Source organism: Artemia franciscana, unplaced genomic scaffold, assembly GCF_032884065.1.
Source record: "Artemia franciscana unplaced genomic scaffold, ASM3288406v1 Scaffold_1343, whole genome shotgun sequence".
NCBI classification, from domain to species: domain Eukaryota; kingdom Metazoa; phylum Arthropoda; class Branchiopoda; order Anostraca; family Artemiidae; genus Artemia; species Artemia franciscana.
In genome coordinates, this window is record NW_027062798.1 from 46,935 (window position 1) to 71,510 (window position 24,576).

Sequence of the window (24,576 nt, forward strand, 5' to 3'; positions counted from 1 at the left end):
TTGACTACATATAGTACTACATGACTACATATAATTACATATAGGATATACGTACTGTATAGGATATCTATCTATATGGCAATGATTTTTCGTTTGGGAAGGCACTCCACTGCCTACATTCTATTTTTAATCAGCACACCTTAAATCCTTTTTGATTTTGGGCGCAAGGGTGACTCGTTTCATTTCATTTGTTTTTTCATGTAATTCACTTGCCAAATCCGCTTGAAAATAAATTCTTCTTAAAAATTGAAGAAGAAAACCTTCTCTTTAGAGAAAATGCGTATGGTCAATCACCATTATTTTTTTCCTTTTAATAGGTTTTTGTTTTTTTAATATTTCAAAAAATCCTCAAGTAAAAAATTCGTGATTGAGATTTATGATAAAAAAAAGAAAAAATATTATTTATAAAAAAAACTACAAAATTTTACATATCTTGGACTAAACCAATCGAAGCAACCTCAATGAATCATCTTTCGGTCACCTTCTTCAACATCAAATATTCTTTTGTAAAAATATCCAAGCTTGTCTATGTTCGATAGGACAATTAATCGTAGTCTTTCAATATATCTCGTCTCAACATGAAAGTCCTTAAAATCCCTCCAAAAGTATCCATTAGAGTCTTTGCTGAATAGGGCTGGACTTGGAACGTTTTCACGCATATAGCTCCACACGTCTCTCAGAAGTACGGCTACCTGTAATTATACATATACAAAAGTAAAGAATGTTACGAGTGTGTTAATAGACACATCGCATTTGCGCCATTTTCAAGGTGGGTGCAAACCAAAATTTTGAATCAACACATTATTTAAAGCAAATTTAATAATAAATTACACTCTTGGCGTATATTAGCTTAAAAATTGTAATTTCAAACTTCAAACGTATTTTAGCTTGAAAATGGGGGGTTTGCACCGACCTTTCCAAGATAGGTGCAAACCGAATTTTTCAAACCAATTTATTATTTAAAGCAAATTTCATCAAGTTGCAGCTTTGGCAAAAAATGGTAATTCCAAGCTTAAAACGTATTTTAGCTTATTCATGATGCGTATGCACTGACCTTTCCAAGGTGGGTGCAAACCAAATTTTTCAAACCAATACATTATTTAAAGCAAATTTCTTCATAAATTACACCTTTGGCGTGTTATAGCTTGAAAAATGGTAATTTCAAACTTCAAAAGTATTTGAATTAATACGCTTGGTGGGTTTCCACCCACCTTTGCAAGGCGGGTGCAAAACAATTTTTTTAAACCAATACATTTTTTAAAGCAAATTTCATCATAAATTGAAACTTTGCCACATTTTAACTTGAAAATGGTAATTTCAAACTTCAAACGTATTTTAGCTTATAAATGATGGGTTTGCACCGACCTTTCCAAGGTGGGTGGAAACAAAATTTTTCAAACCGATAAATTATTTAAAGCAAGTTTCATCATAAATTACACCTTTGGCGTATTATAGCTCGAAAAATGGTAATTTCAAACTTCAAACGTATTTTAGCTCGAAAATGGTGTGCAACTTTGGCGTATTTTACATTGAAAAATGGTAATTTCAAACTTTAAACGTATTTTAGCTTGAAAATGGTGTGCAACTTTGGCGTATTTTACATTGAAAAATGGTAATTTCAAACTTCAAACGTATTTTAGCTCGAAAATGGTGTGCAACTTAGGCGTATTTTACATTGAACAATGGTAATTTCAAACTTCAAACGTATTTTAGCTCGAAAATGGTGTGCAACTTTGGCGTATTTTACATTGAAAAATGGTAATTTCAAGCTTTAAACGTATTTTAGCTTGAAAATGGTGTGCAACTTTGGCGTATTTTACATTGAAAAATGGTAATTTCAAACTTCAAACGTATTTTAGCTCGAAAATGGTATGCAATTTTGGCGTATTTTACATTGAAAAATGGTAATTTCAAACTTTAAACGTATTTTAGCTTGAAAATGGTGTGCAACTTTGGCGTATTTTACATTGAAAAATGGTAATTTTAAACTTCAAACGTATTTTAGCTCGAAAATGGTGTGCAACTTTGGCGTATTTTACATTGAAAAATGATAATTTCAAACTTTAAACGTATTTGTGTTGCGGAGCAACACTACTGCTTTCGTAGTTTTTTTTTTGTTTTTTTTTTCACCGTGATCAGCGACCTGTAGCTCCGAAGTGGTAAGAGTTAAAAATTTGAGATTTTTCAGAGGGAAGGGAAACGTGAAACAGAGTAAAAAAGTTCCAGAGAAGTTCCTAAAATTTCTAACAGTTTTCCATAAAAAAAAATAAAACCGTTTTTTTCTTAGAAACTGCGTTCGATGTTTGGCGTCAAGTTAAGACGACCCTAGCTTCGGAAATAAACTTGTTAGAAATACAGTTATGCTGAACTCATGTAGAACTTTCATTTGTCTCTTCGAGAACCGGAGCACAAAATTCCGTAGCTCTTACAGATTTCCCGGAAATAATTCCGGAAAAGTCCATCTCGTTCCGATTTTTTTTGGAATTTTCTCAAATTTTCGATTTTGATGTTTCTTATATTTTTATCGAGTAGTGCTATGAAAAGTATGCAAGAAGAAGTGAAGTGTTCTATATACCAAGTTGCTTCGTTCTCTAAGAAATAATTTCCGAAGTTTCGACGTTCTAGAGGTAACTTCTGTTCTGGACCAGCTAGAATTTTTTTTCCAACGCGGTTCGACAGGTCTCAATCTCCTAACACCTGGAGCTTACAATAGTTTCTCCGAAATAAAATTCCTTCTGTGGGTTTTTCTATTTGGAAGTTTTGTCATGCCCTCGGGGCAATTTAAATTTTTTGGTGAATTTGGTTTGTTTTATATTTTCCTAGCTTAGACCGTCAAAAGTTAAGCAGAAAACTACAAGACGTTATTTCCGTATCTCTTTCAGATTTCCCCGAAATAATTCCCGAAATGTGCGTCTCGAAACATAATACTTCGAATTGGCGTCAAGTTAAGACGGCCCTAGTTTCGGAAGTAAACGTTTTAGAGATAAAATAATTATGAACTCATATAGAACTTTTATTGATGTTTCTCGTTTATTTCTGGACCAGCTAAACATTTTACCAAACTCAGTTTAGTAGGAGCTCGAGATAGAACCATATCAAAGATGCTTCAAGATAACAATCGAAGCCGCATTAGAAAAATGTCCTCTGAAGGACATAATGGAGACTGTTGCTCCGCAACTGTGTCCCGTAGGGCACAGTTGCACGTGTTGCTCCGCAACTGTGCCCTAAGGAACAAGGAACAGTTGCTGCAACACTTCCCGTTGCACAGGCAACGGAGGTCTAGTTTAGCTTGAAAATGGTGGGTTTGCATCGACCTTTCCAAGATGGGTGCAAACCAAATTTTTCAAACCAATACATTATTTAAAACAAATTTCATCATAAATTGCATCTTTGGCATATTTTATCTTGAAGAATGGTAACTTCAAACCTATTTTAGCTTGAAAAATGGTGGGTTTGCGCACCTACTTTTCCAAGATGGGTGCGTACCCATTTTTCAAATCAGTACATTATTTAAAGCAAATTTATCATAAATTACACCTAGGGCGTACTTTAGCATGAAAAATGGTAACTTCGGCAAATTTTCATTTTCATAGCTGCGCTATCTTATGCCGGGCATCTGGCAACAATGATCATTACAAGTTACTATTTTCCTGTCAAAATGACACTTTTTCACAAAAAAAAATATATTGAAATCCGCGTACAAAACATACTAAAAAGAAATCTAAAAGCAAAGAGGACAGTTTTTAAACACTGGAATAGTTTTTTGTACGTTAATTCTCCATCAGTGAACGACTCCATCACAACTACAAGAAGATGAACGGTCCCTATGCAAGGGGACTCCTTCCAACCAACCCTCCCGAAGTCCCATCAGACGAGGGAACATCCTCCAGTCTCGCAATCTCGCTTATCGGAAGCTCAAAGACAAGTGAAGTTCAAAGATGGCACATCTTTTTTCTATTTAATGCTTTAATTTTTTTTTGAATTTCTTCGCCATACGTACGGGCACATGTGATACATATCACAAATAATAGATCTCATAACATATAAAAAAAATAGCCAAAATTTTATGCAAACTAAAAGTAAACACCGAGTTTAAAACTTAAAATACCAGAAATTATTCTATATGAGGGGAGGGGCTCCTAAACCCCCATCTCTTAACAATAAAACTTTATAGTACTAGGCTATAGAAATTTATGAGTGCAACCCAACAGCAACTGATTATCCTTCGCAACATTTGGATTTAAAATTGCATGGTTTACAGTAATTAAATTTGACAAGTTCTTCCTAAGTTCTTATCAATAAGTTCTTCCATTCTTGATATATTGTGAGAAATACTTTCTATTCCATTCCAACGAGTCTTGCACTAGAGAAGTTATTTTTAAAAACGGAGGACAGAAAGTGCACATTTAGCATAAAAAGCAGAGGGCTGAGGAGTAGGCAGCCCTTCTCAAATACGGAATAATTTCTCTTAGTTTTAAAAAGCATAAAAAGCAGAGGGCTGAGGAGTAGGCAGCCCTTCTCAAATACGGAATAATTTCTCTTAGTTTTAAAAAGCAGAGGGCTGAGAATTAGGCAGCCCTTCTCAAATACGGAGTAATTTCTCTTAGTTTTAAAAAGCATAAAAAGCAGAGGGCTGAGGAGTAGGCAGCCCTTCTCAAATACGGAATAATTTCTCTTAGTTTTAAAAAGCATAAAAATCAGAGGGCTGAGGAGTAGGCAGCCCTTCTCAAATACGGGATAATTTCTCTTAGTTTTAAAAAGCAGAGGGCTGAGGAGTAGGCAGCCCTTCTCAAATACGGAATAATTTCTCTTAGGTTTAAAAAGCTTCAAAAGCAGAGGGCTGAGAAGTAGGCAGCCCTTTTCAAATACGGAATAATTTCTCTTAGTTTTAAAAGGCATAAAAAGCAGAGGGCTGAGGAGTAGGCAGCCCTTCTCAAATACGGAATAACTTCTCTTAGTTTTAAAAAGCATAAAAATCAGAGGGCTGAGGAGTAGGCAGCCCTTCTCAGATACGGAATAATTTATCTTAGTTTTAAAAAGCATAAAAAGCAGAGGGCTGAGGAGTAGGCAGCCCTTCTCAAATACGGAATAATTTCTCTTAACTTTAAAAAGCATAAAAAGCAGAGGACTGAAGAGTAGGCAGCCCTTCTCAAATACGGAATAATTTCTCTTAGTTTTAAAAAGCAGAGGGCTGAGGAGTAGGCAGCCCTTCTCAAATACGGAATAATTTCTCTTAGGTTTAAAAAGCTTCAAAAGCAGAGGGCTGAGAAGTAGGCAGCCCTTTTCAAATACGGAATAATTTCTCTTAGTTTTAAAAGGCATAAAAAGCAGAGGGCTGAGGAGTAGGCAGCCCTTCTCAAATACGGAATAACTTCTCTTAGTTTTAAAAAGCATAAAAATCAGAGGGCTGAGGAGTAGGCAGCCCTTCTCAGATACGGAATAATTTATCTTAGTTTTAAAAAGCATAAAAAGCAGAGGGCTGAGGAGTAGGCAGCCCTTCTCAAATACGGAATAATTTCTCTTAACTTTAAAAAGCATAAAAAGCAGAGGGCTGAAGAGTAGGCAGCCCTTCTCAAATACGGAATAATTTCTCTTAGTTTTAAAAAGCAGAGGGCTGAGGAGTAGGCAACCCTTCTCAAATACGGAATAATTTCTCTTAGTTTTAAAAAGCATAAAAAGCAGAGGGCTGAAGAGCAGGAAGCCCTTCTCAAATACGGAATAATTTCTCTTAGTTTAAAAAAGCACAAAAAGCAGAGGGCTGAGGAGCAGGCAGCCATCCTCAAATGCGGAATAATTTCTCTTAGTTTTCAAAAGCATAAAAAGCAGAGGGATGAGGATCAGGCAGCCGTTCTGAAATACGGAATAATTTCTCTTAGTTTTAAATTTTATTGTCGCTTTTTACTTTCACTTGAAAAAAAATTGTTTTTATTTTTAAATTAACTTCTAGTGAACTTTATAGCAGACCCACGGTTACCATAAATTTGACATGACCTTCTCAAAGCTGATTTCTTTTTTAACCTAAGTTTTAATTTATGCAGAACAATGCTTGGATTAAAAGAGATTAAAGGATTAAAGTTAGTTTGCTCTCTTTTCGAGAGAAATTAAATAAAAAAACTAGTTTTTTAAACTGAAAGTAAGGAGCGATATTAAAACTTAAAACGGACAGAAATTACTCCGTAAATGAAATGGGTTGTTCCCTCCGCAATCCCTTGCTCTTTACGCTAAAGTTTTTAATTGTTTTAAAAAGCAAAATTGTGACAAAGAATCAAACTTTAGCGTAAAGAGCAAGGGATTGCGGAGGGGACAACCCATTTCATATACGGAGTAATTTCTGTCCGTTTTAAGTTTTAATATCGCTCCTTACTTTCAGTTTAAAAAACTAGTTTTTTTTTATTTAATTTCAGAACCTTTTTGAATTGATGCATTTTTGATTTTGGCTCTCCGTACATTAATTAGTAAAATGAAATTTCCATTTTAATTTTTTTTGGCTAAACGGCTTTCTCTTAGTTTTGATCAGACGATTTTGAGAAATAAGGGGTGGGGAAGGAGGCCTAGTTGCCCTCAAATTTTTCGGTTACTTAAAAAGGCAACTAGAACTTTTAATTTTTAACGAAAGTTTTTATTAGTAAAAAATATACGTAACTTAAGAATTAACTTGCGTAACAAACTTTTATGCTCTTATATTTTCTATTATGCATATGAGGGGGTTTGTCCCCTCGTTAATACCTCGCCTTTTAAACTAAATCTTAAGTTGTGTCCCAATTCTTTAAGAATGACCCCTCAATCAGAAAGGACGTGGAATAAGTAGTTGAAATTACTAAAAACACTTAGCATAAAGAGCAAGGTATTTATCTCCTCCGAAATATCTCGCTCTTTATGCTAAAGTATTTTTAGAACTCCTCATATGCGTAATAATCTCTGTTAGTTTTAAGTTTTAATGCTACTCTTTACTTTCAGTTGAAAAACTTTTTTGTTTTTATTTTTTCATTGTTTTTTTTATAGTAATGCTAGAAAATCCCGCGCCCTTTTCATTGAATTTCTCTTCCCCCATGACATGTTCCTCCAAGAGACGATCCTCCCACATAGCCTCCTCCCCTCAACCCTACCCCCAAACAAAAAATCCCCCTGAAAACGTCTTTACACTTCCCAATAACCATTACTGTATGTAAACACTGGACAAAGTTTGTAACTTGCAGCCCCTCCCCCACGGACTGTGGGGGAGTGAGTCATTCCAAAGACATAGTTGATATGGTTTTCGACTATGCAGAACAAAATGGCTATCTCAAAATTTGGATCCGTTGACTTTGGGAAAAAACTGAGCGTGGGAGGGGGCCAAGGTGCCCTCCAATTTTTTTGGTCACTTAAAAAGGGCACTAGAACTTTTCATTTCCGTTAGAATGAGCCCTCTTGCGAGATTCTAGGACCACTTGGTCGATACGATGACCCCTGGAAAAACTAAAAAAAAAAAACAAATAAATAAACACGCACCCGTGATCTGTCTTCTGGCAAAAAATACGAAATTCCACATTTTTGTAGATAGGAGCTTGAAATTTTTGCTGTAGGGTTCTCTTATACGCTGAACACGATGGTGTGATTTTCGTTAAGATTCTATGACTTTTAGGGGATGTTTCCCCCTATTTTCCAAAATAAGGCAAATTTTCTCAGGCTCGTAACTTTTGATGACAAAGATTAAATTTGATGAAACTTATATATCTAGAATCAGCATACAAATTTAATTCTTTTGATGTATCTTTTAGCATCAAAATTCCGTTTTTTAGAGTTTCGTTTACTATTGAGCCGGGTCGCTCCTTACCACGTTACCACATTCGTTACCACGAACTGTTTGAAAATATAATTGTACAAAATCAACTCTTCATTTCGCAATAAGAGGGAACTTTACTCCACTCAGTATACATGCTGAACCGTTCATTCTTTGCTCATAATCATTAAATCAACAATTATCTGAATATTCCCTCATTTCACTTGAATTACCTCTCATAAAAATATTGAAAACATATAAGCAACAAATAACAAGTAGAATAATAGGGAATTTTTTCCATAAGACAGGGGAATCCAAAACTTTAAATGAATATTTCGATCCTATGTCCAAGAGCCGTCCTCGGCATAACGCAAATGAAAATATAAAAGAGAAACTTATATATGACCATTAAAACTAAAAAAAAAATCAAACAGCCCTGGTTGAGCTTTGTTGAAGTAAGGTAGCTAGGGCTGTTTTAAATAATTATTTTTTAGTTTTAATGGTCGTATTTGAATGTAAGTTACTCTTTTATATTTTCATTTATATACGGTGGACATAGGGTGGAATATTAATTTAAAATTTGGAATTTCATTGTCTTACGGAAAAAAATTTCCTAATATTCTACTTGTTATTTGCTGTTTATGATGGAGAGGCAGTGTGGTCTTTTTGGTCTTGTGGTCGTCACTATTTGCGTGTAGCTTATTAAAAACATAATCCTAAGACTGGTTTTGGAAACCCAGTAAGTATTCTAACACTCGCAAATTAAACCTCGATCAAATTTAACCTAGTTATTGTCTGTAGTGAAAATCCCTTCCGTCAGCATCATAAAAACGATATAAAATTCAGCAAATAATAATATATACTTACTTCTTGTGGAGAGATTTTGGCTAAGATCTCGCTGATCATAGTCAAAGGTGGTGGAAGTAGCTGACCAAGGGACATTAAGTCAAGGATCTTTGACGTCATTTCTAGCAACTCGGGTCTTTGCTAAATAAAAAGTAATGTAATTTAGTTCGAATTGAGGTTTAAATCAGGAATCAATGAGAAATATATATACGCAGGTATTCCGCTTTATCTAAAAGTGTAAATAAGAGTCAACTTAATTATGTAAGTAATAATTTAATAATGATGATGAGTACCAATCAACGAGATTATAAGCATCAATAAGTAATAATGAGTAAGAATAAGTAAACTTACCAAATGATTTCCTTCAAATACAATTTGAATTTGAATTTTTCAATCCACCAATTTGAATAAATTAAGCTAACTAAATAAACTTATTTGCCAAAACTATCAAGACATGGTAACATTTCAATAACGACAAAAATTTAATTGAATTAAACAACCATCAACCAAAAATTAAACAAAATAATTTCAAATATAAACAAATTCTGTTTTAAGCACTTTTATCCCAAAATGACTAAAAAATGAAAAAAAACTTGTTTGCCAGAAAGCTTAATTAAGGTTAAAAATGAAACCATTGGATGGTTATGACATTTTCTATACATATTTAAGGGTAACTTTTTATGTTGTGACCATCCTATACTTTCACGCTAGTCTTTAAAAATTCGGCTTTTTAAAAAATTTTCAGTTTGTTAAATCCAGTTTTTAGTTTTTTAAAATTTCAGTCACAAAATTCAGGTGGTAGGAAAAAGGTAGGAACCCTACCAGGTGGTAGGAACCTTTGCACTTGATAGATAATCTTTGGTTTTTGATAGTTTGATTTTACTATTTTGTAAATCTTCCAATCATTTTTCGTCCTTTATTTTAACGGTTCATATTTTTTTTGTCATATTTTATTCGTCATTTGTCAGGTTTTATCATTTAACATGTTTTGTTTTTCATACTAGCCACTCATACTTTTAACAAACAATTCTTAGTTGTAACATTTCATCCTGAGCTTTAATACTTCATAAAAGTTATAATTCATACTTATAACTAACAACTCTAGCTTGTAACGTACTATCCTGAGACTTTTGCCTAGCAGGGTTGCCAACTATATACATTTCAGGTTAGAAGGGCATATACCATGTGCCAGGACAACAAGACACGTAAGGGCAAAAAGTGACACATTTTAAAAATTTGGGACATAAAAGGACAAAAAGGGAATTATTTTTATAAATTTATGACATAAAACGAAACGTTTACCAAACTGAATATATATTTTGCCGAAAAATGTCACTTTTCACCAAACTATTGCTTTTTCTCTTTTTTTTTTTTTTTTTTTTTTTTTTGAGCATCCAGGTTTGCCAGAGATGTAAGGATTTTCTCAAAAGCAAGGGATTTACATACTTATATGAGTTTCGTGCTTTCACACTAAGTCATTTTGTATGAATGTTTCATATGAATTTTTTTCGTTTTCAATATATTTGGTGTTAACTGACCGCTTGGAAAGAGGTTTGCGAAGCATCTTTTGGTCAATAATATAACTGATAAAAATAATCTATTTGAGATTTCAAGATTGACACATTTTAGCTAAAAATAATATATTTCTAGATGCTCAGGGGAGACATTCACAGACCAAAAGTTGGGAACCCTGTGGCCTACGCCACATTATAGTCACACAAGCTCGGAACAGCAATTTTACTATCTGTAACAGAAATCTGACAGAAGTTACGAAGACCTTCTAATTTGTTAACAGAAGTTAACAAATTAGTGCTGGTGGAAACTCTTTAAGCCAATTCCTGGCAATTTTAATTTTCAGCTTCTAAAATCAAGCGTGACGCTAAAATCAAGCCCGGTAGCATTCATATATTTTGGCTTTTTATTGATAGATATAACTATGGTGTGGCTCAGGCATATGCCTAACTCTCAAGTTATGCAAAATCACCGATGAAAAAGTCGCCTTTACTAAGCGTTTACGAACTTCAATATTTAAGAATCCCAATACCGAGAACTTTCCACCTTAGCAGACAATGATTAAAAATTAAAATTAAATCTAAATTGTCATAAATTAAACCGGGGTAATCAACTTTATAAAATTGTAATATAATGAGGGGTAATTTAGAAAAGACAACAGGGTATATAACCTACAATGATGCATAGCTTTAACAGAAAAGGCTAAATAAAGAAGCTTAACATCAAGCAAACTGGCTTGGCCACAGAGATCACATTGCCAAACCAGGATGTTCTTGGTCCAAGTAGGATGTTTTAAGTGATTTTTTTTTTACTTTTCAAAACTCTATTTATATTCAGAGGCGGTTTTAAGGGGAGGCAAATAGAGCACAAGCCATGGGTTAAACTAGAGGGTTAACAGATGATACCAAACATAAATTTTCATTTATTAACAACTTGCCACGTAGTTAATAAATGAAAACAATTCATAAATGATTAATTAATTAATTAAATAAGTTATAACATAACAAAATAATCAAATAGAACAAATAAATGATTGATAAAAATTAAATAATTTAAATAATAAGAAATAAATTATTAATTAATTAGTAAACTGAAAATAATTTTGTTAGTAAACGAACTATTTATTAAAATTTGGCCAGAAAATTATGTGGGAGACAGGGAGAGGAACGGTGATCAAGATCTAGCCCTGGGTGCAAGATAGGCCAGAAACGCCAGTTTACATTATAGTATTTCAACGTTAGCGTCTCGGATCACTCTTAATACAGAGGTCGTATCCTTACATAGCATTCTAGATAAGTATCTTTTTATAAGTTTATCTTCCTTTTTTTACGATGCAATTACCCTACCTCACATTTTATTTTTGTCCTCCTTTTGGTAGATTTTTTTTTATTGTAAAAAAATCCACGATTAAGGTAGGAAGTTGGCGTTAGTAGCTGGTTTTGTGTTGAATCCAGAGCTAGGAGCTAGTCACCCATCCCCCTTTTATATGGATTAATTTGATGGATTTTGTCCTAAGAAACACGATGAAGGCTCATTGAAGCAGATGGGTGATACTCTCGTAGATTAGCAAAATAATAAAAATTTTAGCAAACTAAATGAATCGTGGAGGCTTTGAGCGTTCAGGGTGTGAGAATAGGTTTGAAAGTTAATATTAGGATGACTATTTTCAGTCAAGATGGTAGGTACAGTAGAGATATAAAAAGCAGGAATAGCCTATCCCCCTAGAGTGCTTTTCACAATGATTTTCACTCAAAAAAGTCTAGAAGAACAGGAAGATAAGTCTACGAACCAAGATTAAAATATTGCAAGTTACTTTAATGACAGGGGTCAAGCATGGTTATGAAAAGTGGAAGCTTTGAAAGGCAGAGGCTCTGGCAGGCAAAGGCAGAGGCTCTGGCAGGCAAAGGCAGAGGTTCTGGCAGGCAAAGGCAGAGGATCTGGCAGGCAAAGGCAGAGGATCAGGCAGGCAAAGGCAGAGGCTCTGGCAGGCAAAGGCAGAGGCTCTGGCAGGCAAAGGCAGAGGTTCTGGCAGGCAAAAGCAGAGGCTCTGGCAGGCAAAGGCAGAGGCTCTTGTAGGCAAAGGCAGAGGCTCTAGCAGGCAAAGGCAGAGGCTCTGCCAGGCAAAGGCAGAGGATCTGGCAGGCAAAGGCAGAGGATCTGGCAGGCAAAGACAGAGGCTCTGGCAGGCAAAGGCAGAGGCTCTGGCAGGCAAAGGCATAGGCTGTGGCAGGTAAAGGCTCTGGCGGGCAAAGGCAGAGGCTCTGGCAGGCAAAGGCAGAGGCATTTTTTAAATGTTTTCCAGAGAAACTGTCTATGAATTGTTTTACGAACCAGTTTGACAGGAATATGTACGACTAAAAAAAAAGTTTCACCCCACTTTCTCGGGCTCTAATGATAGAAAGGTTTAGAAGGCTATGGTACATTTTAAGGATGACAAATTGCCAAACATTGTTCTTTTCGGCACACCATCTGGGGCAGGTCGTTCTTGAATGGGGTGGATGAAGTTATGAGGAAGAATTTAAGGGAAATTGGAACTTTATGGGAGGGGATAAAGAGCGAAGTTTTGGCTAGATTTGGTTGGATGTGGAGCGCACACAGTTGTGTTGGCCTCAGGCAACTTGGTGCAAGAGAAGGTTTTTAGTGGTAGTGGTAAAATAAATAAGAGTTTCAATAGGGATAAGACCTTAAGACAGTAAATTAATACAAAAGTTCTGGATATTTCGAATACATAGTCAGAATTCATCGTCAGCAGAAATATTTAAGTATTATAATTAACACAAACTATATTTATACAGTAAAAAAAGTATAATTTATCCATGATCACAGAATGTCACCGGTCCATTGGCTAAGAGGGCTTCATTAACTGTGCACATTAAAAGGATCTTTAATCGTGCTTAGATTTGTATTGAATTCTTAATGAAGTTGGCACAGTCCTCTTCTTCCTCTAATTGTAAATGAAAGGTTGTTGAATTCATAGTTATAAAATTTCTTTGTTTATCGTTTACAATCGTTTCTTTTGTATTTGTTTTCACTGTCTAATAAAAGGACCAATCCCTATTAAAACTCTTATTTGTTTCGTCTTAGAAAGGCAGTGTGGTCTTGAAAAATATCAGTGGTAGTAATAGTAGTCAAGTGCCCTAGTCTCCCCGGACTAAAAAAACATGATATTACAAGCCAGGTAAGTAGGAGAGCTGGGCTGTAGGCTTATCTTCTATCCACAAAAAAGAGAAGATTAGTGAAATAACAATGAAAATTCGAAATGAAAATTCGTTTAAACCTACTCGTGTGTCCTCGTGGTGCATAAGCAATACCTGGGCCGCACGACAGTCACACTTATGGATTAAATCAAAATTATCCGCGACCAAGGCCGTATCCAGGGGGTAATGGGGTTTTGAACCCCTTCCCGAAATATTTCCCCGAAACGTAAAAATGTACCATAAATGAATATAAGTAATGATACGTTTTCTACAGTTTTTTGTACCCCCCTCCAAAAAAAAAAAAAACTGGATAGAACCCTGTCCACAACTAAATGTATCCTGCTCGCAGTTTATTGAGTTCAGGAATGTTCAATTTTAAAGGGTAAAGTTTATGGCTGGCTGACTCAATATGCCTGGAAAAACGCCTTTGCTAATAGTGAGATAAACCTGGCAAACGTTGGGCTGAATATTTGGAAGTCAGGTGTGAAGAAACTGGCGTAGATAAACGGCTAGGGGGATATTTCAAAATCTGGACGGATTTATTAGCCAATCGTTGAATGAGGATGATTCAAAGTTATGAAGATAAATGATAGTGAAATAAATGAAAGGATATCAGTACCAGGAGGAGACAAAATTCCAATGAAAGCATGGAAGTTCAGTACAGTATAGATTATGTCAGTTAAAACCTTAGTGAGTAGATTAACTCACTTTAAAACCTTTCCCACCAGAACCTGATCCTCCCCCCTTGAAAAAACTTAGCAAGATGGTATACATTCTGGTAAGTTTGGAAAAGATAAACGCGCAGAAGATCAGGTCATCAATTATTTTATTAATTAAATTAACTTAAATTCATTAATTAAATTAATTTAAATTAACATAAATTAATAATTAAGATCGCAGAAGAAGATGGTATATATTCTGGTAGGTTTTAGAAAAGATAAAACGTGCAGCAGATCAGGTCTTAATCGCAATTGTTAAATTAACTTAACTTATATCAATTAAAATTAATTAAAATTAATTGATTAAATTAGCTTAAATTAATTTAAATTAACTGAAATTAATAGTTAGGATCACAGAAGAAAATAGTAGATATTCCCGTAGGTTTTAGAAAAGATAAACGTGCAGCAGATCAGGTCTTAATCGCAATTGTTAAAATAACTTAACTTAAATCAATTAATTTTATTAATTAAATTAATCTAAATCAATTAATTAAATTAGCCCAAATTAATTTAAATTAACATAAATTAATAGTTAGGATCGCAGAAGAAGATGGTAGTTATTCTGGTAGATTTCAGAAAAGATAAACAAGCAGCAGATCAGGTCTCAATCGCAATTGTTAAATTAACTTAACTTAAATCAATTAAAATTAATTAATTTTATTAATTAAATTAATTTAAATTAATTAATTAAATTAGCTTAAACTAATTTAAATTAACTTAAATTAATAGTTAGGATCACAGAAGAAGAGGGTAGATATTCTGATAGGTTTTAGAAAAGATAAACGTGCAGCAGATCAGGCCTTAATCGCAATTTTATAATGAGAAAACACGCTAGATCAAAAAGACAATGACTATATACACTTTTTCTTGACCTGAAAGGAGCTTTCAATGAAGTAGTAAGGAAACAACTTAAAATGGGTTCAACCCATCTCCCCTCCTAGGATACGGCCTTGCCTGTGACTCCTAAAGTTGACGTCAGATCTAAAAAATAGGTATACCATTGGACTCGCCAAGGCCGAAAAGCTTTTACACGAAATAGGCTTGAACAACGAGGCTCGCTTTTTTTATTGGTAGGACTGGTGAGTCCTCTTTTTTTCCTCCACTCTTATTGGGGGACAGGAACATAATAGAGAGCTCTTTCAGCTCATTTTAAAGGAAACTGCAATATTTAGTGGCTTTTGTAAGTAACATCCAAAATAAAATGTAGTTTTTTTTTACAAAAACTACATCCTCGTGCGCAAGATGACGTTATTGGGCATGGTGTCATATTTAAGTGACTCTGCTGCCTGATTCCCTTGAGTTCGTTCTTTACTATACCCATCTTAAAAGACCAAAGGCTTTTTTCTGCGTGTTGTAATTACAAACCGAAGACTGGCAGAAACCAAACAAGATACTAGGGTATATAGTGTTGGTATTGACGTTAAATTATTTATAGCATCCAAAGATGAATGGTTATAAATTAGCTATGCAAGATAGGCTAGTTGCTCAAATATCAGAGATTAGAGCTTTGCTAGGACTTGAAGAGCAAGAGAGTAGCACTTACCAAAGGGAATTGGTAGCTTTCAGAGAAAGTTATCCGACTATTAAAGTTCAACTGGCAAATGCTTGAAAAATTAGCACACAGAGGAACTGCTGAGGAAAGGCGCTCAGAGCTGCTCTTAAAAAAAAAATTAAATCTTCAGATCAAAGCCCAATCTATCGAAAATGAGTCATAACTACTGAACAGCTCGAGCTTCAATTCCCCTTCTCAGGTGGAGAGTCCCACAGCAACTGTACTGCATTGATTGTTAGTCAAAGAATATTGTCGTGTCTGATGATCTATATATATATATATATAAAAATAAGTTGTTTGTCTGTCTGTCAACTGACGTCATTATAAGGATTGAGCTGTATGTCGTCATGAAGTTAGTTGTCGTCATGTTTGTTATGACGATGCTTATTATATGACGTAATTATAAGTATTTAAGAAAATCGTTCAAAGACAAATTTTTAATTGTAAGAAGATCGTTGAAAGAGAAATTTTTAATTGTAAAATGACTGAAGAACCTACATTGGCAACAGCCGAGGAAGCTGCTCAAAGAGTCTATGCCAAAAGACTCGCGGCTGATAGAGAAAGTAAGAAAAGAAAGCGTGCCGAGGAATCACAAGAACAGCATGAAAACAGGCTTGCGGCTGATAGAGAAAGTAAGAAAGGAAAGCGTGCCGAGGAATCACAAGAACAGCATGAAAACAGGCTTGCGGCTAAAGAATGCAAAACCGCGCAGTTAGATGAAAATCCACCTGGACAGCGAGTCAAAACATATCAAAACTGAAAATGATAGCGACGATGATTGGGTTTGGAATTTTGACTTGGATAAGGTCATCAATGCCTACCAGATTTTAGTTTAAAAAAAAAAAAGTTCGGCGATATGTATTTCATAGTGACGCTGAAAAATAAAGAAGAAAAAGAAAACTGAAAAAAGAGAAAAGGTAAAAACTAAAAAAAAAAACTAAAAAGAAAAAACACTCAAAGAGAAATTACAGACCGGGACACAAATGACGACCGGGACGGAGGGAATAAAAATGAAAACCTGACAATCTATTTATATGGACACACAATGTGACAGCAAAGAATGTTGTATATTCGCAAGTTTTACGTAGATAAAAATCTATATATATAAAAAATAAGTTGTTTGTTTGTGTGTCTGTCTGCATATGACGTCTGAATTATTTCATCATATACCAATTCAAAAAAGAATGTATTCAAGCCGAAGTAGCTGAGTTGGTAAAGCGTTATGTTCCAGGTTCTAGGTCCGAGAGGTTCCAGGTTCGAACCTTGGCCTTAGCATTAATACAAAAGATGAAAAAACCTAAAAAAGATAAAAACTACAAAAAAAAACTAAAAAGAAAATACTGAAAAAAAAACTAAAAAAAAGGTAAAACTACAAAAAAAAACTAAAAAAAAAACAAACTAAAAACTAATAAAAACTGAAAAAGAAAAAAATTAAAAATAAAGGAGAAAAAGAAAACTAAAAAAATGAAAATAAAAATAAAAAAGGTAAAAACTACAAAAAAAAACTAAAAAGAAAAAAGAAAAAAACTAAAAAAGCTAAAAAAAGGGTAAAAACCAATAAAAAAAAAACTAAAAAGAAAAAAAGGAAAAAAAACTAAAATTTATTTCATCATATACCAATTCAAAACGAATGTATATACAGACGGGGACACAGGGAATATAAATGACGACATGGACACTCAAAGAGAAATTACAGACTGGGTCACCGGGACACAAGTGACGACTTGGACGTGTGTGTCGACTGACGTCATGTTTGTGTGCCGACTGACGGCATGTTTGTCGACTGACGTCATTATAAGGATTGAGCTGTATGTCGTCATGAAGTTGTTTGTCGACTGACGAAATAACAGACTGGGACACAAATGACGACCGGGACACAGGGAATATAAATGACGACCGGGACACTCAAAGAGATATTACAGACTGGGACACCGGGACACAAATAACGACCGGGGTACAGGGAATATAAATGACGACTGGGACACAGGGGCACAACTACAACGGGGACGCCGGGGGACACAGGGGGGATATACAAATGACGATGGGGACACAGGGAATGTTTGATTAGCAATCACCATCAACAAAGCTCAAGGGCAATCATTAGAATAATAAGGAAGATCTGAATACGGATTGTTTTTCCCATGGACAATTATATGTTGCATGTTCAAGAGTCGGTAAACCTGACAATCTATTTATATGTACATACAATGGGACAGCAAAGAATGTTGTATATTCGGAATTTTTACGTAGTTAAAAACATTTATTTAATGAAAAACATTTTCAATAGTAAGCTAAGACCTGTGTTTAGTTGTGGTTGCGAAAATTTAGGGATTTCAAAAGGGAGAAAAAGTTAGAGAGGATTAAGTTTGATTAAAAAATGTTAGGTCTAGGCGACAAATTTTAAGAATTAGTTTCAAGGGGTGATTTGTGGATGATTAGTGTACGAGTTAACAAAGATTAGTTTGCATGGTCCGATATTGGGTGAAAATAGTATCTCTACACAAAGAAAGGTCTAACCCACTTCATACCTTCTAATTTTATCCCTTCTGTAGTAAGCCTATAAGTTAAATTCAAATGACAACATATATCATTTTCAAATTGAAGGTTTATTATCGACAGGTTTGACTATGGTGTGACTTGAGCATAGAAGTCCACATAACGATTCCCACTATGGTACTTATGCGTTATAGCGACTACACCAAAGAAGTGAAATAAGGTTAATCCTAATAAAATATACCAAAATATGAAGAAAATATAATACTTTAGTAACAAAATTATGGAAACTAAAATAGAGAATTATAGAAAGCAGGCCACCCAGAACACATTATATTAAATACCTAACGTAACCAACTCTGCATATTAAATATTTAACTAAAATATACCTTTACTAGCTGTTGGGGTGGCGCTTCACGACACCCCAACACCTAGTTGGTGGGGCGCTTCGTACCCCCCCCCCCCCAAGCCCCCCCGCGAGCGTAAGTCGTTACGCGCCATATTAGTTACGCGCCATTGTAGTTGTGTCCCTGTGTCCCACCTGTGAATATAGATAGATTTATATATGTGTTTCAAACTACGTAAAAATTGCGAATATACAACATTCTTGGCTTTCCCACTACTGTCAGCTTTCCGTTTCCAATTGCCAGCAATTGATCTGAAAATGTTTGACCAGAGTCATCGTTACACAGACAGACAACTTATTTTTATATATATAGAAGATATATATATATATATATATATATATATATATATATATATATATATATATATATATATATATATACTTTTTTAGTTTTTTTCTTCTTTTGTATTAATGCTAAAGCCAAGGTTCAAACCTGGAACCTCTCGGACCTAGAACCTGAAACATAACGCTTTACCAACTCAGCTACTTCGGCTTGAATACATTCGTTTTGAGCAGCTTCCTCGGGTATTGCCATTGTAGGTTCTTCAGTCATTTTACAATTATAAATTTCTCTTTCAACGGTCTTCTTACAATTAAAAATTTGTCTTTGAACGATATTCTTAAATACCTGTGTCCTGGTCGTCATTTATATTCCCTGTGTCCCGGTCGTCATTTGTGTCCCGGTATCCCAGTCTGTAATTTCTCTTTGAGTGTCCCGGTCGTTATTTATATTCCCTCTGTCCCGGTCGTCATTTGTGTCCCGGTCTGTAATTTCTCTTTGAGTGTTTTTTCTTTTTAGTATTTTTTAGTTTTTTACATTTTTTCTTTTTTCAGTTTTCTTTTTCTTCTTTATTTTTCAGCGTGTCCTGGTCGTCATTTATATTCCCTGTGTCCCGGTCGTCATGTTTTTTACATTTTTTCTTTTTTCAGTTTTCTTTTTCTTCTTTATTTTTCAGCTTCACTATGAAATACATATCGCCGAACCTTTGTTTTTTTAACTAAAATCTGGTAGGCATTGATGACCTTATCCAAGTCAAAATCCCAAACCCAATCATCATCGCTATCATTTTCAGTTTTGATATGTTTTGACTCTCGCTGTCCAGGTGGATCTTCATCTAACTGCGCGGTTTTGCGTTCTTTAGCCTCAAGCCTGTTTCCTTGCCGTTCTTTTGATTCTTCGGCACGCTTTCTTTTCTGACTTTCTCTATCAGCAGCAAGTTTTTTGGTATAGACTCTTTGAGCATCTTCATCGGCTTTTGCCATTGTAAGTTCATCAGTCATTTTAAACTTAAACATTAATAGATTTCTACGTGAACATATATGTCTTAAATATCTTTAATGCCGTCACCATCATAGCAAAAATGACGACAACTAACTTCATGACGTCAGTCGACACAGAAACATGACGTCACCTGATCCACAGACAGACAACTTATTTTTATATATATAGAAGATAGTAGTTTATATCACTGAGACTAAGCTAATTATCAACGAATACAAACAGAGAAACCGGCTTTACTTAAATCAAGAACTCGAGTGTGGTCGCCATAACACCTAAGTACCGCAACTATTCAGAGGCCTTTTTACGAAAAATTTATGTGCTGTATTCTTCCAGATAATCTGTTTCATTGCATCCATCTATCTGGCAAGCTGCCAAGAGAATATGTCAGATGAAATGACTGAACCAACCAACTTTGAAGAATTACGTAGTCGTCAAACCTACCTCAACAAATTATTTGGACATGAAGGAATAGGAGCAGCAAAAAACACTTCAGTGTTGAGTAAAATATTTGGATCGATGCCAAAAACAGAAGACAGAACTCCCCTCAACAAATTATTCAGACATAGAGAAATACGAGCTGCAGAAGGGACTTCAGTGTGGAGTAAACTATTTGGAAGGATGCCAAAAACAGAAGACCTAGGTTTATATGACAGCTCTGAAGATTATGTATACGATGATGGAGAGTCCCTTCCAGAATTTCGTTTTAAGCGAATTGACAGATTTAAATTCCAAACTTTTGGCTAAGACTAGTTGGCAATAAACTGTAATAACCATGAATGACTAAATTTGTAAAACCATAAAAACCAATTGCAAAGAAGGTTTTGACCAATTATCGTTAAATTTTCTAGTTTTCGCAGGAAATAATGGATGAACCCGTTTCAGTATCGAAATGTTAAACATAGGGGATGGAAAACTGCCAAATTATTAAATACAAAGTTTTAAACAAAAAAACTTCCTTTCTGTTCTACCATCAATCAAAGCAACAGAATTGAGTTATCCATCCATCTGAAACCACATGTCCGTGGTTTTGTCCGCGGAATTGCTTCTTTGGCAGCGTTTCTTCGAATATTGCATTAGTGCTTATTTTTTTCTCACTCAAAGCAAATGCTAATTAACAAATTCTGTAAAATAGGGGTAGAAAGTGCGGTTAAAAAGGGGAAATTCTTACAATAATATTGAAACGAAAAATAATATCTGCGCTTTTTTCATGACTTGGCTATAAAATAAAAGATCTAAGGTCGAACTGGCCAGCCATAACAAAGAACAAAGAAATGATATAAAGACGACAAAATGGGTCTAGGGTCAGTAAATGAAAACAAAGAGAAAAGAATCCAACGAATTTTATGTTAGTCTATTTTTGTTCTATCCATATTTTTTAGTTTCTAGTTGTTTTTTTTTTTGTTCTGAAGACAGTTAAATATTAGTTGATTTTTTTTTTCTCTTCGTTTTTATTAACTAGCCATAGAGCCGTTTTGTTGTCTTTATATTCATTTCTTTGTGTTTTGATTATAAAACGAAATTTAAAACTAGGGTATGCATACTTAAAACCGTAATTAGTGTCAAGGACATTTCGACAATCTGATATATAAAAAATTTCAATGTTTGATTATGATGTTTTAGCTATGAATTATTGCACAGTCCATCTATATTATCCACAGGGATCTTAGACTAAACCGATGGGAGGGTAGAGATTATCCCCTCTCTACCCTACTTACAAGATATAGGTAATATGTCATACAAAAACGTTGCCCTAAAATTTTTCACAAAAATTAAATGTCATAAAAATTAAATAGCTTACCATTATACCTGTCCCCTTAAAACATATGCATATCTATGATAGAGTAAGTGGTAGTGGTAGTGAGGGTAATTGCCTCCTAGAATAGTAAAAATATGAAGAGTAAATAACTTGCCTGCTCTGAAGACCATTGTGACATAAGAATTCCAAGGGGTGCACGAAGAATAACTGAACAGTAGCAGAGTGCTGGACGATTAAAAGCGAGGACTCGAAGGATCTCCCACAGAACTGGCTGGGTTTCCAAGGTTTTCTTTATATACAAGTCCCTTTCAATTGTAACTTTCAAAAATTCCTCTTCTGGCCAGGGTAGGCCATTGTACATAACATCAGGGGAGAGGATTTCCAGCAGTATCATGGCAACTCTGGTAATACCATCTGTAGTTTCAGAATCACTGACACAACACTTGGTGAGTGTTTCAATGAAAATATCCAAATTTTGTGCAACATCTTCCCGTCGTATGTCACCAAATCGTTTAACTGTCATTCGAGGTCCTTTACCAATTACGCCTGAAGCATTATATCTATGTGACTCACTGACAAGAGTACTATGCTTCTTGTTCTTCTCAAATAATGAGACATGGTTGTCTTGATGAAACACCGATTCGTCAGATCGTCCAAGTAGATAACCGAACTTGTCATCAGTAGCTGTTTTTATGAGCATTCTGAGGATAAAGCTTTGAACTGATGACTGAGAAGAAACATTTGTCAATATGGCTTGTATATTACTAACAGCTTTTTTCTTCTGAAGAGGATCACGCAGATTCAGGGATAAGAAAAATATTGGCAAAAGAGACTCAGCAATTTGCATTGCTATTGAATCAGAAATTAATTCAGGCATGCCTGCTTCAGCAATTATTGTAACAATTTGGATAGAAATATTTCTATCACTCAAAAGATTCAAAAACATTTCAATATTCATTTGAACAGCTTTACTGACTTTATTAATAGCTGATAATTTACCCCTTTTATTCCCATTTTCCCAACTTAAGAGCAGGGTCAAATTTTCAATCAGCCGTAGTCTCATATTACTATTCTCAGGGTTGATCAACGTCATTGTAAGGGCTGCTTTTAGCGATTGAGTTATCAACCCCCAATGTATAGGTTGTAACGAATTAGTTAATCTATATACTAAACATAATTGCTCCTCCCTTTCAGAATGACAGAGAAGATAAGCTAAGGCTTGAACAGCCACTGAGCTCCCACGATATGTTGAAAGAAGGACAAGCAAATTCACAGATGTATCCTTATACCACTTCCTCTTTGATAACAAATTTGGGATTATAAGATCCAAGCATGAGGGTTTCAATAAAGCACTTAATATAGGAAAATCTTCTGAAGGCCTGCTACCGTGCAGCTTCTGAAATGTTCTAGCTACAAAATCCGTCACAAATTCCTGTATATAGACAATACAATTTGTATCTTCAGTAGAAAAAATAAAGTGCAACAGTCCTTCAACACTTTCACCAAGACACAAAATCGCTTTCGATAAATATATTCTAAAGGCATCAACTGATCCATAATATTCAATTATCCATGAATTATTAGTTATAACTATTTCTAAAACTTCAAAGGAAACTGCTGAAGTTAGTACTTTAACAATCATATCTCGCATAAACAGAGAAGCTGTACACATATGCAGAAGAAATGGAAGAACGCCTTTCTGAATTTCAGTCATATCACTGCTTCCCGAGGGTAGCAGTTTATATAACTCACTGATCCCATTCTCAACTTCTTTTAAATGATATTCACATAGGTGGCCGACTATAAGAATTGCTGACTTTACTTTAGCTAATTTCCCAGGGTTGCCACTAGTTTCTTTACGATTGGTTACAGAGTCATGCAGCCCAACAAACAGAATTCGACTTATAATCATTTCGGGAAATGACTTCCCCATATGAGCTACTACCCAATCATAATGGGGATCTCCTAACATTTCAAGTAACGCCCTGATGCAAGAATCAGCCTCCTCTTGGGTTATATTTTCTAAACAATCACTCATCATTTCAATTAAATGTCTTGTCGGTGGCCAGACAAACCAAAATTTTATTATATCTTCAAGATCGACGCTGTTGATGAAGGACGCATATTTTGACGAGAGCTGGCCAAGAACTTTTATACACCACGTCAATAATACGGAAGTCCAAGCCCGGTTTGACAACAATGATTTTAGCATATCATTCACTTCATCAGAAATAGTATATTGAGTAGTTACATCAGATTTTTTTTCGGTATTAGTTACACATTGGTAAACAGAATGATCATAAGCTACCCCAAAAACCACAAGTACTCCGCTTTTACAAGATGGTTTTTTGAGCATAAGCTGAAATATATCATTAAAGGACCGTACGTCTAACTTGAAATGTTCTCTTGGCAATGCTCTACTTCCGGTATAATGAACGTTAGCCTTTAAAGTGTTGATGAGACTTTGAAGGTCATCTAAAGCCATAGGTGAGCCATCCATACTCATAAAACTTTGTGAAATCTAGAACAGTAATAACTAATTTAGTTTGCAATGCTATAAGAAATAGTAGTTAAATTGATATCTACGAGTAAAAAAATAAATAAAATACTTTACTACAAAGAAAATATAGTAAACTGACAAAAATTATTTTGATATACCTAGAGCAGTTATTAGCAATTCTGTATCTTATGTCGCAAGGAAAACCACATACATATACAAGGAATGAATTGAATGTAATGCTTAACAGTTGAAATTTTTTTTTTTTTTTTTAAATAATTCCTGAAGCCATTCTTTATAGGGAAGAACTTTCCATACAGGAATTTTCCGTGGGGAAGGGGATTTTCCATGGAGAAAGACCTAGATTTTCCGGCATTATTTGATAAATGATCAGAAATCAAATATTACAAAAAAAAAACAAGCTTTCCCAACAGAATGTAAGGATCACGAACTTAAAACGAACAGAAATCATTCTGTAAATTAAAGTGTTGGCCTCCTCGTCAATACCTTGGCCTTTACGTTAAATCTTGACTGTTTTTCCAATTTCTTAAGAACGA

The 24,576-nt window shown here is 34.7% G+C and overlaps 1 protein-coding gene and 1 long non-coding RNA gene across 5 annotated transcripts in view; one reads left to right on the forward strand and one right to left on the reverse strand.

Moving 5' to 3' along the window:
• Window positions 1–373: 373 nt before the first annotated feature.
• LOC136042478 (integrator complex subunit 5-like) overlaps window positions 374–24,576 on the reverse strand; it is a 60,004-nt gene continuing 35,801 nt past the window's right edge. For all 4 annotated transcript variants that reach the window (XM_065727438.1, XM_065727437.1, XM_065727439.1 and 1 more), the window contains 3 exons: window positions 21,677–24,043; window positions 8,627–8,746; window positions 374–692 (listed from right to left, as the gene is read on the reverse strand). In XM_065727438.1, coding sequence (XP_065583510.1) covers window positions 459–692; window positions 8,627–8,746; window positions 21,677–24,028 — 2,706 coding nt within the window. In that variant the 5' untranslated portion in view covers window positions 24,029–24,043 and the 3' untranslated portion in view covers window positions 374–458. The remainder of the gene's footprint in view (window positions 693–8,626; window positions 8,747–21,676; window positions 24,044–24,576) is intronic.
• Window positions 8,746–20,569, forward strand: LOC136042479 (uncharacterized). Its single transcript, XR_010621327.1, has 2 exons — window positions 8,746–8,820; window positions 20,100–20,569. It is a non-coding gene; the product is annotated as an uncharacterized LOC136042479 (long non-coding RNA).